Genomic DNA, 18,296 nt, shown 5'->3' on the forward strand with positions numbered 1-18,296 from the left:
AATTAGAATTCATCGAGTACCTACACTCAAATATATAAAAGTCAAAAATTTATCACTGCCCACATTAAAAACTTTTCTAAATGGCAATACGTTATTTCAAAGTTGTTTAAAATCAAACTTAAAGTGTCTTGGAATTTTTTTCCACATGAATTAAATAAAAATTATGTTTTTATTGGGTAAGTGCCCCCAAAAAAGAAAGAAAACCACACTTACAAGAACAGCATCTTGAACCATATTAGACTTAGAATTTATAGATGTTAATCTTCTTTTACAAGTGCTAAGTTAATGATTAAATTACAGTGTGCTTTGGGCCAAATAATTTAAGATCTATTCTAATCTGTATTACTTAATAGCACTATGACCAATGCTTATTTTCATGACATCCATAAAATACATTTGATTTATTTATTATACAAATTACTCTGGGCATCATGCATGTGGCTGCAAAGGGCTGTATTTTAAACTTAAATAATTTACCTTGTAACACTCCACAGCTTTGTCTATATTTTCCTCTGCTTCATGAAGAAGTCCAAGAAATCTGTGAGCTTTGGGATCTCTTTCTTGCACATTAATATATGCAGAGATGTATCTGTTTAAAAATAATACAAAAATAATATTTAAATTATCACTCAGAACTGTATTTAATTCTAACCCGAAGAGCACATCTTAAACTAAAGCAACCACTAAACTAATTCAGTTATTCTAATTATTGACTACCACTATTTAAACTAGAATATGCAGACAATGCAAAAGTATCCATAAAAAGAATGATTAAATACAAACATATGTAAAATATTGACAATATACTTATTTTACCATTAAATACTACATTTACCAAAAGTTTTTTCCAATGCTACCCACATATAAAAAAATTATTGCATAAATTGCCTTTTCTTCCTAATTACATTTTGGCAAATTACTAAAGAATTTTACATAGGAATTAGAAAAAGATTATAGTAAATATTCTTAAAGTATCATAATGCAAAATACTAATGCATAATTCCCCAGATAACTAAGACAATGTACTATTTACTTTATTGTTATTTTTTAATAATCTCTACACTCAATGTGGGGCTTGAATTTATGACCTAGAGATCAAGAAGTGCATGCTCTACTGACTAATAAGCAAGTTAGGTGACCCAAGGATATACTATTCAAATACCTTTTTTAAATTGTGCTACTGATCTTTTAAACAAGAAAATATTATCTAATAATTGTACTGTTCCAGCTAAAATAGAGAAGAAAAATTACTAAACTAGCAATGTAGATAATTTACATTTCTTAAATCAAGTTAACAGCTAAGCATATAATAAGCATCATCTAGGCTCAATGATTACAAATATATATATATATATATATATGTATATATATATAATTGTGTGTGCATATATATGTATATGTATATAACATATACATATGTGAAGATAAACCAAAGACCAAAACTGGAGGAAAAGGGGTCATATGAATAAGGAACAAGGTTGACAGCCCCACTGCTGCTAGTTAAATAAAAGGGTTACCATTTTCCTTACTTAGCATTTCTTTCCATCTTCCCATAAATGCCTTTAACCTCCCGCCTAATATCCTGCTTTAAGCCACTCCAAATCAGGAAATCAGATCACCAACCTTCTTGGCCTTACAGGTGAGACAAAGCCTCAAGAGTGTCACCTATTAAGTCAATTAAAGATCTTTTACACAAGATATTGTCCTGCTCAGAAATCACAGTTTAATTTTGTATTCATTGGTATTTTTCCAACTAATTAAAGTACCAGGTATCTAACCAGGAAAAAATTAAAAATAAACTGGTTCTCTTTTATTCCTTAGAAGTGTTTTAATTTTAAGCCAAATGATTTCTTGCCTTAGGCATAAGTAAGTGATAGCATGCAGGAGATACTCATTCTAGGCTTAATCTCCACAGAATTGAGGCTAGTCCTTTATATCAGTCTGAAGTGATATAATACCTTATTTCCAGGACATACTTAGGAAGAACTGCTTTAAAAAAAAAAAAAAAAAAAAAAAACCATAGTATTTTCACCCATTTCAAGTTAAGAATCTTAGGGGAGGGGAATGACTTTAGAAAATTAAAGTATCTTTATAGTTCGATACTTACTTTTTAGCAAGATCATATTCTTTAACTTCATAGTACAGCTTTGCAAAATAGAATCCTTTCATTGACTTCTGAAAAAAATTAAGAGTTCTTTTAATTTTTCATATTTTGAATTTTGTAAAGTTTTCACATAACTAAAAATCGGTCTTAATAAGGTTAATATTAATATACTTGATTTTTGTTCATCTAAAAGGTAGGAAAAAACTACCTATAGAAATATATGTTCTAAAAGTCATCATTCATCATTCCGGGAATCCCTGGGTGGCTCAGCGGTTTAGCGCCTACCTTCGGCCCAGAACGTGATCCTGGAGTCCCAGGATGGAGTCCCACATCAGGTTCCCTGCATGAAGCCTGCTTCTCCCTCTGCCTGTGTCTCTGCCTCTCTCTCTCTCTCTCTCTCTCTCTCTCTCTTTTTCATGAATAAATAAATAAAATCTTTTTTAAAATAAATAAATAAGTCATCATTCCAAGTTTTATAATTCTCATCATAAAACTAAAATTTAAGAACAGCAAGACAGACAATGTCAGAAATTAAGAATTTATATCATCAAGAAACCTGAAAAACCACATGGTGCCACTCTCTCACTTTACTAAACAGAAACCTTTCTTAGAGGAGGTGAAATAGACTAGAAAGGTCTTTCTCCTGCCAAATGCAAGGCTTTATGGGGAAAAATAAACAAGTACTTCCAACCCATTAAGGCACAGGGGACTTCCTAGCCCAGGTAATTGTTCTCTCTAGAAATCAATATTTTACGCTCAAAGAATTAAAAAGGCAGAAATAAAAGTTGAATTCTCCAGTAGTAAACCAAGTCAAAACCCTGGCTCTTTTATTTCCCTAAGTTCCAAAGTTTAAGTTCCTGGGACATACCAGATAATGTTATACACACGACATAAAAGTACACAGCTATCAAACATCTAATTTTGAAAACTACGTAAGGACACAGAAAAAAAATCAATATATTAAGTGAAGAAAGAAGTGTACAAATCAGTATGTTTTCATTTATTCATTTTATTCCTAAAAAATGCAGACTTAGGATTTGTTTGTTGTGCCTACTATTATTCACAAGGCACTGTTCCAGGCACTGGGGAACCAGTAGTACACACAAAAAAATCTGTCCTCATGAAGCCTGTATTTTAGGAGAGATGACAAACTGCTACCTATACAGGAGCAGAAAAGAGTCCTAGAGTTTACAGTATTCTATCAATTATTTACAGTACACTATATTTTAACAAAACTAAACTCAGTATTCATCTCACAAGTCACAGGAATCCTAACATTGTGCCTGTTTAGTTGGCAGTGTTTCTTCTTTCTTAGCTGGTAATGGTAGTGGGGCACAAACAATGGTATTAGAAGTTCTATAAAGTAAGAGTTGTCAGGAAAGGTCTTATTAAGGGGATATTTGATCAGATATATAATAAAGTGAAAAGTGACTGACTAGGGCAGACTAGACAGCAGATGGGACTACAAAAATTTATTCCCACTGTTTACTATGTTTCAATTTTTCCTTCTTAATCAAACCTACAGAAAATACTCTAAATCACACTTATCTGAAAAATACTCTTCTCATGACTTCAAAAATAATCATAATCTCCAGTTTGACGTCCACCTTAGTGGTCACTCTTCAGGCTCTTTCTCATACTGACTTCCCCAGTGTCAGTCCTCAATCCTCTTTGAGGAGATCTCCTCTGTGACATATACTGAATCTCACCTATGACTATTGACCGTATATTGACTCTCAAATATGTATCTTTGGCTCTCATTTTTCCTAAGCTCTACACTTAGGTGCAAAATATCCTCACCAAAACCTGTCAGTTCTACCTTCTACATTTCGTCAATCCACCCATTTTTTACATCTCTGTTGCTATAACCAAAGTCCAACAAGCCTCTATGATCTCTCTCTAGGACTTCTGAAAAGGCTAATTCCTTCCTGTTGCCCTCTGTATATTTTTCCTCCCATCTAATTCATAAACCAAAAGGATATCATTTTAAACATAAGACAAACCATGTTATGCCTTTACTTAAAATATAAAATCCTTCCACTGCTTCCATTATGCTTTGAAAATATCAAATTTCTCACCAAAGACTAGCATGGTGTCTGCCCAGCTCTCCAACTTTACTTCATCTGGCCCTGCATACTGTAGTTTAGCCAGTGACTAAAACCAGAATGCATCTCCCCAACTATGGCGGCTGTGAGGAATCTTTTAAACAAAGGCCACAGCAGATTTTGATACTATATGACTTCTATCCAGTGCTTTCAGTGTCAGAGTGAGAAATTCAATGAAAAGAAACTATGGTTCCCTTAAATAAATGCCTCATCATCTACAGAGAGACACCTGTGAATGAATTAACAAGATGCTCACTATCCTAGTGAAACCATAACTAGGGGACAATGAGTTTGAGAGAATCATCTGACAAAACAGAACAACCCTTATTGAGCATGATTCTATTCTGGCACAGTGAAACAGTAAGCGTAGAATAAATGGAAGATTCCCTATTCACTCCCCATCATGCCCCTCACTTCCCCTTGACATCTTAGGCCCAGTGTAACTGTTAATAACACAGGTATTCTAGGGACGCCTGGGTGGCTCAGTGGTTGAGCATCTGCCTTCGCAAAGCTCAGGTTGTGATCCCTGGATCCTGGGATTGAGTCCCACATCGGGCTTCCTGGAGGGAGCCTACTTCTTCCGCCTGTGTCTCTGCCCCTCTCTGTGTCTCTCATGAATAAATAAGCAAAATCTTCAAAACGTTAAAAAAAAAACCATGGGTATTCTAGGTCAGCTGAGTAAAAAGAGAAAATTCCAGTGAAACAGAAGTGAAAACAATAAATAAATCTACATTTTCAGTAGGAATACAGACCCAGAAAAAAAGGGTCCCCCAATCCTTCTGATCTTAAGTTTTGAGAGAGCAGAAAAGTAACCATACTGACTCTTGGCAGTCAGGTCCTCAGAAACCTCACTTTTTGGCCCTTGATGTCACTTTATCCTATCTTTGTGTAGCAGAATTTACCTCTCACTGGACTGATGACTCACTAATAGAGCTAGGTTTACTTAGAAAAAAAAAAAAAAAAAAGATCTTCACCCAACATGAACTGGTTTTAGACCTCCATGAGACAAACTGGTTTAACTCTGATGATAATGGGTTATCTCCATAATAATCCTGCTCAGAAACCACAGTTGAGACATCAACCACCTGTGTGAGTTTGCCTAATGCGCAATTAATTCAAAGCTAACATCAGTGACATTCTGACTAAACACTTTCAGAATTCCAACTAGGCAGGACAACACAGCAGCACCGGTGTTTCAGGCAGTTCTGAACAGCACTCTCCCACAGTCTTTCCTGACTAAAGTATGCCTTCTTCATTATTTCTCACAAAATCCTGTTTATCTCCTTCACTGCATTTATACATAAGTTTTTTGTTTTTATAGGTATCTATCCCTCAAAACTATAAGGCTTCCATTAGGGTAATAAGGCCTGTATGACTTGTCCACTACCAGGAATCAAGAACATTAATTGGCAGATGTTACATATTCACTATTTCTTGAAATACATACACATAAATTTGTGTACCACTATTTCCTAATAAATTCCTAGAAACTAAATAGTTCAAAGAATATACATACCTGAACTGTTTGCTATGTTGCCAATTCTCCATAAAGTTCATAGCAATCACTTCCCCATTCAGTATCTGAATGCCTAAGTCAGAGTATATATTCTTCAAAATTAATTTTTCCCATTTCTTCAATCATAGCTAATCTGATAAGCAAAAGAAGAACCACGAAGACAACCTGACATTCCTGATAAGACTGGCTTCTAATATCCACAATGAAATATTTATAGTATAAATTCTCTACTAATATACCATGGCCATTCCCAATTTTGAAAAGGCTGTCTTGCTAACTTTTAAGAATTCTTAACCATACTGATATCTGAGAGCTTTAAAACAAACAAACAAAAGAAATTATCCATTTATTTGGGCAGAGGAGGAGAGCATGTGCAGAGAGGAGGGGACAGAGGGAAGAATCTAAGCCGACTCCAGACCCTCTCTAAATGCTCTAAATGCAGAGCCCAATGTAGGGCTCGATCCCATGATCCATGAGATCATAACCTGAGTAGAAACCAAGAGTTGGATGCCCAACCAACTGTACCACCCAGGCATTCCTGAGGGCTTTTTCCAGGTTTCCCAAGTTATCATTTATCCATGTTTGAAGCATTTGTGAAATAAACCTTCAATTTTTTTGCAGTAAAAACTTTTTTTTTCAAATTAGATATTAAAAAAGATCTTTCTCATTTGTCATAGATACTCATCTATATCAGTTTCTCTAAAATTACTTTTAAAACTGAAACTTCTTTTGGTAAATAACATAGACGAGAGTCTCTTTTTAAAAGTAAATTATTGGGCAGCCCGGGTGGTTCAGCGGTTTAGCGGCTTCGGCCCAGGGCCTGATCCTGGAGACCCGGGATTGAGTCCCATGTCGGGCTCCCTGCATAGAGCCTGCTTCTCCCTCTGCCTGTGTCTCTGTCTCTCTTTCATGAATAAATAAAATCTTTAAAATAAATAAATACATAAAAATAAATTATTAAACCAATGTCATTTTTTCATGCACTATCTATTGAATAATCCATATTTTCTCCATTGCTTTAGAATGTCACTTAGCAATGCCACATAAATCTGTTATGGCACCTTAATTTAAAGTCCCTTTCTCTTACTACACTTCTTACTCCACACCAAAAAAAGTGTTAAATAAGCAGATACATTTTAAATCATAAAAGTAGGGACGCCTGGGTGGCTCAGCGGTTAAGCATCTGCTTTCAGCCCAGGGCATGATCCTGGAGTCCCAGGATCGAGTCCCACATCAGGCTCCCTGAGTGGTGCCTGCTTCTCTCTCTCTGCCTGTATCTCTGTCTCTATGTGTCTCTCATGAATAAATAAATAAAATCTTTAAAATAAATAAATAAATCATAAAAGCATACATGAAGATTAAGAAAATTTCAGGACAGGGCAGCCTGGGTGGCTCAAGGGGTTTAGCACCATCTTCAGCCCAGGGCATGATCCTGGGGACCTGGGATCGAGTCCCACGTCGGGCTCCCTGCATGGAGCCTGCTTCTCCCTTTGCCTCTGTTTCTGCCTCTCTCTCTGTGTGTGTCTCTCATGAATAAATAAAATCTTTAAAAAAAAAAAAGAAAATTTCATTTAAAACTACAGAAAAAAGCATAAAATTGTGTGTATACATACACACATAAATTTCCTACTTGCATATCACACTATTTCCTCTCTTAAGGAACAAATACTGCTAAATAATTTTCAAAAGGAATGACTGATAAAGTGAGGGAAGAAATAGGGCAATGACAAGACATGGAGATGGATAGTTATTTAAGATAAATAAGGGCATGGATATGTTTTCAGGCTATGGAAAAACAGCTGGTGAGAGGAATTCAAAAGAAAAAGGGGAAATCCTTATTTCAGGAAAGCGAAGGGAGGAGAACAAGAAAGGTTGTCAGGGAGGTACCCTGAAAAGGAAATATACAGATGACAGAAAAATGAATAGGGCCTGGCAGTTCACTGCCAACAGTCTGGTTCACCAATAAAGAAGCAAGGTAGTTTGTTGAGTAAATGTGAAGAATTTCAGGTGGACAGCGAAGTTCTAAAACAGTGACTAGAAGGAGTAAGAGAAGGTAGGAGTAAGAAAAGGTAGCAATCAAGGACAGGTAAATAGCCCACAAATAAAGCTCATGTATATGGTCACATAATTTCTGACAAGGATGCTAACAACAAAGTGGAGAAAAGTCAGTCTTCAACACATGGTGCTGGGAAAACTGGATATCCACATGCAAAAGTGTAAAGCTTGGACCCTTATTTTATACCACCTGCAAAAATTAACTCCAAACAAATTAAAGACCTAAAACTAAGATTCAAAACTATCAAACTCCTAATAGAAAACATAGGGAGAAAGCTATATGACATTTGATTTGGCAATAGATTTCTTGGAATTGACACCAAACACAAAGAAGCACATCAAACTTAAAAACTTTTGTTTATCAAAGGACACAACAGGGTAAAAAGGCAACCTACAGACTGGGAAAAAATATTTGCAAACCATATAGCTGATAAAAAATTAGTATCTAGGATATTAAAAACAAAAAAACCTCCTACAGGGCAGCCCGGGTGGCTCAGCGGTTTAGTGCCGCCTTCAGCCCAGGGCGTGATCCTGGAGACCCGGATCGAGTCCCACATCAGGCTCCCTGCATGGAGCCTGCTTCTCCCTCTGCCTGTGTCTCTGCCTCTGCCTCTCTCCCTCTCTCCATCTCCCCTCCCCTCCTCTCTGTGTATTCTCATGAATGAATAAATAAAATCTTAAAAAAAAAAAAACTCCTACAACTCAGTAACAAGAAAAAATCGACCCAATTAGAAAATGAGCAAAATATTTTATAACTGGGACACCTGGGTAGCTCAGCAGTTGAGCATCTGCCTTTGGCTCAGGGCATGATCCTAGAGTCCTGGGATCGAGTCCTGCATTAAGCTCTCTGCATGAAGCCTGCTTCTCCACCCTCTTCCTATGTCTCTACCTTTCTGTGGGTTGTCTCTCATTAATAAAGTCTTCAAAAAAAAAAAAAACCTTTATAATAGACATTACTCCAAAAATGATACACAAATGTTCTAAAAGCACATAACAAGATGCTCACCATCACCAGAGAAATGGAAATCAAAATCACCTGGGATACCACTTTATACCTATTAGAATGGCTACTAACCAAAAGAAAAAAAAAAAAAAAAAGGTTCTAACAAAAATAAATTCGTAACAAATGTTGGTGGTGATATGGAAAAGTTGGAACCCTCATATATTGTTAGTGGAAATGTAAAATGGTACAACCATTATGGAAACAGTAGGGTGGTCCCTCATAAAATTAAAATTAAAAATGCCATATGATTCAACAACCCAAATTCTGGGTATATATAACCTAAAGAACTGAAAGCAAGGTCTTGGAAAGGTATCCGCATACTCACATTCATAAAAGCACTATGCACAACAGCCAAGGGTTCTAAGCAACCCTTGTCCCTCAAAGGATGTACGAATAAATAAAATGTAGTATATGTAATACTAACAACAGAATGTTATTCAGCCTTAAAAAGGAAAGAAATTCTATCATAAGCTACAACATGGATGAACACTGACATTATACTAAGTAAATCAGTCAGAAAAACAAATACTGTATGAATGCACTTACATGAGGTATCTAAAGTAGTGAATTCATAGAAACAAAGTCAAATGGCAGTCTCCAGAGGCTAGAGGAAGGGAAAAATGTTAAGTTGTTCGATGGGTACAGAGTTTCAGTTTGGCAAGATGAAAAGTCTGCAGCTTTGTTGCACAATAATGTACACTTAAATTAATGAACTGCACACTTAAAAATGGTTAAAATGGGGGACGCCTGGATGGCTCAGCGGTTGAGCACCTGCCTTCAGCCCAGGGCATGATACTGGAGGTTCCGAGATCGGGTCCCATATCGGGCTCCCTGTGGGGAGCCTGTTTCTCCTCCTGCCTGTGTCACTGCCTCTCTGTGTGTCTCTCATGAATAAATAAATAAAATCTTTTTTTAAAAAAAAATGGTTAAAATGGTAAACTATGTGTGTATACATATATATATATATATATGCATATATATGCATTTTTTTGCCACAATTTATGGATGGTGGGGAAAGGGAAAGGGAAATGAACTGCAGAATGCTGTAGACCCAAGTGAAGTTAGAAATCTGAGATTTACAATGGCACTGAGATTTACAATGGCACCAATCTAGAAATGCAAAGATAAAATGAAATGCCCGAAAAAGAGCTTCAGATGCAGTATTTTAGTTTAGAACCCAAAAGCTAGTAGGAAAAGACTTAACTAGATTAAATATATATATATATATATATATATATATATATATATATATATATATATATAAATAGTCGTATCACAATTAAAAAAGAGAGAAACACTTTATTTTTTTTTTTTTATTTTTTTTAAAGATTTTATTTATTTATTCATGATAGTCACACAGAGAGAGACAGAGTGGCAGAGACACAGGCAGAGGGAGAAGCAGGCTCCATGCACCGGGAGCCCGACGTGGGACTCGATCCCGGGTCTCCAGGATCGCGCCCTGGGCCAAAGGCAGGCGCCAAACCGCTGCGCCACCCAGGGATCCCGAGAGAAACACTTTAAAACAGACTCTACACATCCATCCAGCTTCCAGTCTGGCACATAAGGAGCTTAGAAGTAGCCACTCCATCCTACAAGTAAAACGTTGAACTAAGAAAAATCACAACTCTTTTTACATCCATAGGGTAAGTTAGGTAGGTCACTAACTGCACCTCAAAAGTGTAGACAAATACAAAGAATCAAACCTCACCATAGCAGAAACCTCCACAGGAGACAGTGCTAGGGTAGGAAAACCTAAACTGTCATTGACAATTGTTGGAAATAAGTCTGAAATATAAAAAACCCATCACATTACTTAAATTCTACCAAATACATCATGTCGAGATGTAAGGGGAAAAAATGACAAGACTTACTAAAAGGCAAAAAAAAAAGTTTAAAAAGAGACAAGGGGTGACTGGGCGACTCAGTCAGTTAGGCATCCAACTCTTAATTTCAGCTGAGGTCATGAACCCAGCAACTCTTAATTTCAGCTGAGGTCATGAACCCAGGGTCATTGGATTAAGTCCTAAATCCTGCATCCTGCTCCACACTAGGTGGAGTAAGCTTCCATCCCCCTCTCTCTCCCTCCCCCTGCTCTCACACGTGCTCTCTCTAAAATAAATAAATAAATCTTGAAAAAAATAAAATAGAGCAAGCATCAGAATGAGACTCAGATATGCAAGAGATGCTGGAATTATCAGACTGAGACTTAAAATAACTATTTTTAATACACTAAGGACTCCAATGGATAAAGTAAAACAGATAAGCCATGTAAGCAGAGAGAGAAAAATTCTAAGCACAAAAAAAGAAAAAAAAAAAGCTAGGGATCAAAAACATTATAATAGGAATGAAGAAAGCCTTTGATGGGCTTATGAATAAACTGAACATGGCTGAGGTAAGAATTTGCAAGCTTCAGACTATCTCAAAAAAATCTACAAAACTGAAAAGCAAAGAGAAAAAAAAAACAAAACAAAATATCCAAGAATTGTGGAACTATCAAAGGAGTAACATCCATGAAACAGACTACAAGAATGAGAAGAGACGAAGGAACAGGAAAAATATCTGAAACAATAACTACTAGGAATTTCCCCCAACTTAAAATTACACAAAAACCCACAAATCCAGGAAGCTCAGATCCAGGATGCTCAGAAAACATCAAGCAGAATAAATGACAAAATAATAATAACATAATATAAATAATACACCACATATCATATTCAAACTATTAAAAATAAGAAACATAAGGAAAAAAATCTCACCTATGACAGATGCAAAGGTTAAGAATCACACTGAACTTCTCAGAAACCATGTAAGCAAGAAAAGAGTGAAGTGAAATATTTAAAGTTGAGAGAAAAACAACCAACCTAGAATTCAGTACTCCATGAAATTATTCTTTGCAAGAAATGGAGAAATATCTTCTCACACAAAGTTGAAGGAATTTGCTACCAGCACACCAGCCTTACAAAAGATGTTGATTTTTTTTTTTTTTCTGAGGAAGTGTGGAGAAATCGGGCGAATATGTCACAAATGCACCCAGGCACTAAGGTGGCCTGAGCGTTCCGAATGGTCCTGTGGGGAAGCTTTGCATCTGCCTGTGCTGTCTCTCTGTCTCACAGGGCTAGCTGCTCTTCGGTGAGATGCCATGGGCCAGGTCATCCCACATGTGGCGATGTGCCTCTGTCTAGGAATTTCCTTGTGAATCCATGACAATGTGTCTGGTAAGGCACTCTCTAAGGCAACCACTAAACAACTAAAAAAAGTTCTACGGATATGCTAAAAAAGGAGCAAAAAAGTCATAGAAAATACTAAGTGAAAACTACAAAAGACAGAAAAAGACAAAAAATAGGAACAAAGTACAAGGACAATAAATAGAAAACAACAATAAATATGATAGCTCTTAACCCAACTATATCAATATGAACTAAAACATCAAACCAATAGAAAGACTGTCAGTATATTAAAAATTAAGATTCAACTATATGTTGTCTACAAGAAATCCAAAATAAATATAAAAACCCATATAGATCAGGATGCCTGGGTGGCTCAGTGGTTGAGCTTCTGCCTTTGAATCAGGGCGTGATCTGATTCTGCTCCTGCGAGGAGTCTGCTTCTCCCTCTGCCTGTGTCTCTGCCTTTCTCTTTGTGCTCTCATTAATGAAAAAATAAAACCTTAAAAAATATATATAGATTAAAAATGAAGGAAAGAAAACACTAACTCAAAAAGATATATGTATCCCCATGTTCTCTGTAGCATTACTTACAATTGCCAAGACATGAAAACAATCTAAGTGTCCACTGCAAGATGAAAAAATAAAAAAAATTTTTTCCACTGACAGATGAAAAAATAAAAAAAATATGGTACATATATACAATGGAATTTCATTCTAACCATTAAAAAAAATAAAATCTTGCCATTTAAAATAACGTGGATGAATTCAAAGGGAATTATGCTAGGTGAAGTAAGTCAGGAAAGGCAAATACTGTATGATTTCACTTACATATATGGAATCTCAAAAAACAAAAACAAAAACAAAACAAAGACTCAAGGGCGCCTGGGTGGCTCAGTTGGTTAAATGTCTGCCTTCAGTTGAGGTCACAATCTGATGTCACCATAAGACCGCTTCTCCCTCTGCCTGCCCACTCCCCCCCCCCCACTTGTGCTTGCTCACTGTCAAATAAATAAAATCTTAAAAAAAAAAAAGACTCAAGATCATAGATACAGAGAACAGACTGGTCGTTGCCAGAGTTGGGAGGGTGGGCAAAATGGGTGAAGGGAGTCAAAAGGTACAAACTTCCAGTTACAAAATAAATGGGAGTCAAAGGGGATGTAATATACAGCATAATGAATATAGTTAATAACACTGTATTGCATATTTTAAAGTTACTAACAGTAAATCTTTTAAGTTCTCAACACAAGAAAAAAATTCTGTGACTATATACACAGACAGATAGCAACCGTTTCCCTATATGAATATCAAATCATGTTGTATGCCTGAAACTAATACGTAAATAAGTGAAAGTAAATAGTCTGAAAAAGATGTACCAATCTAACACTAAATAAAAGAAAGCAAGAATAGACATACTAATTCAAACAGAAGACTTCAGAGCAAAGAAAGTCATACAGGATCAAGAGGAGCATTACAGCTTGATATGGAGATCAATTCTAGAAGACAAAGAAGTCCTTAAAGTGATATGTACTTAGTATAGTATGTAGGCAAAAACGGACAGAACTGCATGGAGATATAGATGAATACACTTTTACATATAGTTGGGAGACTTCACTTTCCCTCTACCAGAAATAGAGGCAAGCAGAATCAGTAAAAACAATAGCTGAACTAAATATTCATCATCTATCAACTGGACATAATCAACATCTCTAGTCTACTTCATCCAACAACGGAAAACACATTCTTCTCAAGCTTACATCAAACATTCACCAAAATAGACCATATTATGGGCCATGAAACACACCTGACCAAATTTAAAAGAACAGAAATCCTTTATGTTTTCAAACTACAAAGGAGTAACAAAAGAGTAACAAAGGAGTAACAAAGATAACTGAATAATCTTAAAATACTAAGAAATTAAGCAATAAACTACCAAATAATACATGACTCAAAGAAGATAGCAAGAGAAATTTTTTAATATTTTGAAGTAAAGAAAAAAGAAATATACTTACCAAAATTTTTGGAATACAGCAAAAACATTGCTTAGGCACATAGACACAAAAAATTTAACAGTATACAGCCCCCTTTGGTGCTCACAGTGCACCAGTGAGGAAGCTGGGCAATGGTTCAGGGCTGCATGCTCCTCTGGCACAGGTATACTATGAGAGACCCACAGAGAAGAGCCTGCCATCAATACATTACCGTACAGTAGAGATAAATTTATAGCAATGAATGCATGTATTAGAAAAGATCTAAAATTAGTTATCTAAGCCTTCACCTTAGGAAACTATAAAAAAGCAAATTAAACCCAAAAGAGGCAAAAAAGAAAGTAAATATTAAAGCAGAAAAATATAAAATACATAAGATATATAAAACTAATGGCTGATTTTTTTTTTTTTTTGAAAATACCAACAAAACCAATAACATGCCATGAGGGTAATAAGAAAAAAGACAGGGAACACAAATTACTAATATCAGACATTAAAAAGGGCATCACGGGGGATCCCTGGGTGGCTCAGCAGTTTAGTGCCTGCCTTCAGCCCAGGGCATGATCCTGGAGTCCCGGAATCGAGTCCCTGCATGGAGCCTGCTTCTCCCTCTGCCTGTGTCTCTGACTCTCTTTCTCTCTTTCTCTCTCTCTCTCTCTCTGTGTGTGTGTGTGTGTGTGTCTCATGAAAAAATAAAACCTTTAAAAAATTTTTTTAATTTAAAAAAAGAGCATCAAAATATAAAAAATAAAAAAATAAAAAAAGAGCATCACTACAGATCCCATGACAAAAGGGATAATAAGACTATTAATTCAACGCCCACAAATTTGATAGCCTAGATGAAATGCACCATTTTTTTAAAAGACACAATCTGACAAAACTCAGACAAGAAATAGATTACCTAAATAAACCTGTATCTATTAAAGAAATTGCATAAATAATAATCTTCTAAAACAAAAAGCACCAGGTTCACTGGTGAAGTCTACTGAACATTTAATAAGAAAGAAATTACACCAATTCTCTACAATCTTTCAGAAGATAAAAACAAAGAAAATAATTAATTCATCCAATGAGAACGGTATTACCTTATACCAAAACTAGACAAAAACATTACAAGGAAACTACAGACTGGTATCACTCAAAAAACATACTTACAAAAATCCTAACAGAATATTAGCAAACCTAATCCAACAATGTATACAAAGAATCATATACCATGACCCATGATTTATCTCAGGTACTCAAGGTTGGTTGGGCTTTCAAAATCAATTAACATAATCCATCACATCAACAAGTTAAATGGAAAAAAGAAATTTCATGATCACATCAATACATGTAGAAAAAACATTTGACAAAACTAAATACCCATTCATGATTTAAAAAAAAACTCTCGGTATATCAGGAATAAAAGCAAATTCTTCAATAAAGAAAATCTACAAAAACTAACATTATACTTAATGGTAAGAAACTCAAAAGTTTTCTCATTGAGATCAGAACAAAGCAAGGATGTCCTCTCTCTCACCACTCCTTTACACCATCATAGTGGAAGTCCTAGCTAATACAATCACACAAGAAAAGATACACAAGTTGGAAAGGAACAAATAAAAGTATATTTGCAGACAAAACTGTCCATGTAGAAAATCCAAAACAAATGATGAAAATATTCCTGAAAATAAGGAAGTTTGAAAGACACAATAGTAATAAAAAGTCACTTTCCTATATACCAGCAATGAACAAGAGAAATTTGAAATATAAGTTCATATTCACAATACCATTTATATTAGCACCTCCCAAAATGAAAATACAGTTGATCCTTGAACAACGTGGGTATCAACATTCAGCCCAATTGAAAACCCATATATAACTTTTGACTCCCCTAAATCTTAACTACTAATAGCCTGCTACTGACTAAAAGCCTTACCAATAACATAAGCAGGCAATTAACACATATTCTGCAGGTGATATTATACGTTGCATTCTTACAAAAAAAAGTAGAGAGAAAAATTAAAATCATAAAGAAAAAATAATAATAAAGAGGAAATACATTTACAATACTATACTGTATCAAAAAAATTCACATATTAAGTGGACACATGCAGTTTGTTGTTCATGGGTCAACTGTAGTTCAAAATCTAACAAAATATGTGTAAGACCTATAAGAGGATAACTTCAAAACTCTGATGCAAGAAATCAAAGAACTAAATAACTGGAAACATTCTATGCTCATGGATAGGAAGATCTGATCTTGACAATATGTCAGTTTTTCCCAACTATATCTATAGATTCAAGCAATTCCATCAAAATCTAGCAAGTTATTTTGTGGATATCAACAGAGTGATTCTAAAGTTTATACAGAAAGACAGAAAACCCAGAGTTGCACAATACTAAAGGAGAAAAAAATTGGAAGGACTGACAGTACCTGACTTCAATACTTACTATAAAGCTAGAGTAACCAAGACAGTGCGGTATTAGCTGGTCCCTCCCCAAGAAGCTGACAAGATGGCAGAAGTGGAGAAGCAGTAGCTCACCTTTCCCACCTTTCACCTACCGCGGCAGAGACAACCACCTGCTGGACATGCCCTAGGAGCAGTCGATGCAGCTGTACAGAGCCTGGCAGCTGTGGAGGCTATAAACCAGGGTTTGTGGAGGAAATAGCACTCACTGCTGAAGTGCCTGCACAAGGCCAAGAAGGAGGCTCCCTGACAGAAAAGCCCAAGGTGGTTAAGACCCACCTGTAGAACACAATCATCGTGCTGAGATGGTGGGTGTCTACAATGCCAAGACCTTCAACTAAGAAATCAAGCCCGAGATGATTGGCCACTATCTGGGCGAGTTCTCTATTACCTACAAGCCTGTGAAGCACAGCAGACCTGGTATTGGGGCCTCCCACTCCACCCACTTCATCTCTCTCTAGTAGGCTGTTCAGCCAATAAAGGCATAGACTTCTCAAAAAAGAGTGTATATTAGCAAAATTATAAACAGTAAAATGGGACAGAATAGACAGCTCAGAAATACACCCATATAGTCAAGTGATTTCTGACAAAAGCAATTTAGTGGAGGGAAAACAGTCTTTCAACAAAGGGTGTTGGAACTAATATCCAAATGCAACCACAGTAACCATAATAATCTAGACACAGACCTTATACCCTTCACAAAATTTAACTCAAAATAGATCACAGACTTAAATGTAAATATAAAACTGTAAAACTTCTGGAAGATAACAGGAGAAAATCTAAATGACCTCAACATTTGATGATGGCTCTTCATATACAACACCAAAGGCACTATCCATGAAAGAACTGATATACTGTATGTCATTAAAATTAAAAATTTCTGTTCTAAAAAAATTGTTTTGCAAAAGACACTGAGAATGAAGACAAGCTACATAGTGGAAAAAATTATTTGAAATAGAAACATCTGGGGAGGACTGTTTTCCAAAATACACTAATAATAAAAAAACAATCTGGTAGCTAGGTTCCTCCTCCACAGAACCTGCCTCCACTCACTCCTCCGCCTCTAGCACCACCTCCTATCTCCTCAATCCCAACATGTCCTGGGCTCCACATCTCCTGGGGAGCAGCATGACTGAATCAAGGATTCCCCAACCCTAGGTCCCCTTCTCTGTCATTCTCAGGACGAGTCTGACCTGTTCTCAGGAAGACCAAGAAATTGGTATGCTGAGAAGAGGAGTGGTGCAGGAGACTATGGAAGATGGAGAGGGACGGACAAAAGGGCAGAATCTTTAGAAGCAGCAAGTGTGTGGGTTGCAGGAGTCCTGACTGTGTGGAGCCTGTGTGAGACTGTGAGACTGGATGGCAGAGAGTGAGTGGAAGAGTGATGGTGAGGGAGGCCATGATGGTCCTATGATGTGTATGTGTGTCTTTGTATAACGCTGGAGCTGTCTCTTACTTATGGCCTCCTGAAGCTTTCTTTTTTTTTTTTTTTTTTAAGATTTTTATTTATTCATGAGAGACACAGAGAGAGGGAGAGAAGCAGAGACACAGGCAGAGGGAGAAGCAGGCTCCATGCAATGAGTCCGATACGGGACTCGATCCTGGGACTCCAGGATCACACCCTGGGCTGAAGGCAGGCACTAAACCACTGAGCCACCCAGGGATCCCAGCTTTCATTTTTTATATCCAGAAACTTCTTCCCCGCTTCTGTTGTGTAATAAAGAATTTGACTGTTAAAAAAAAAAAGAAAATATGATTTATTTTTTTTTTAATTTTTATTTATTTACGATAGTCACACACAGAGAGAGAGAGAGAGGCAGAGACATAGGCAGAGGGAGAAGCAGGCTCCATGCACCGGGAGCCCGACGTGGGATTCGATCCGGGGTCTCCAGGATCACGCCCTGGGCC

The 18,296-nt window shown here is 36.4% G+C and overlaps 1 protein-coding gene and 1 non-coding gene across 8 annotated transcripts in view; both read right to left on the reverse strand.

The window, feature by feature from the left end:
* The window catches only part of LOC129511462 (E3 SUMO-protein ligase RanBP2), a 91,317-nt gene that overhangs the window by 53,183 nt on the left and 19,838 nt on the right, over positions 1–18,296 (reverse strand). For 4 of the 7 annotated variants that reach the window (XM_055328173.1, XM_055328178.1, XM_055328175.1 and 1 more), the window contains exons 2-3: positions 2,108–2,175; positions 478–589 (exon numbers count right to left, since the gene is read on the reverse strand). In XM_055328173.1, coding sequence (XP_055184148.1) covers positions 478–589; positions 2,108–2,175 — 180 coding nt within the window. The remainder of the gene's footprint in view (positions 1–477; positions 590–2,107; positions 2,176–18,296) is intronic. The other 3 variants (XM_055328174.1, XM_055328176.1, XM_055328180.1) reach the window with 1 other exon arrangement.
* On the reverse strand, positions 14,018–14,154 carry LOC129512234 (small nucleolar RNA SNORA42/SNORA80 family). The gene has a single exon (XR_008664977.1). It is a non-coding gene; the product is annotated as a small nucleolar RNA SNORA42/SNORA80 family (small nucleolar RNA).

The sequence above is a fragment of the Nyctereutes procyonoides genome, unplaced genomic scaffold, assembly GCF_905146905.1.
Source record: "Nyctereutes procyonoides isolate TBG_1078 unplaced genomic scaffold, NYPRO_anot_genome, whole genome shotgun sequence".
Lineage (NCBI taxonomy): Eukaryota > Metazoa > Chordata > Mammalia > Carnivora > Canidae > Nyctereutes > Nyctereutes procyonoides.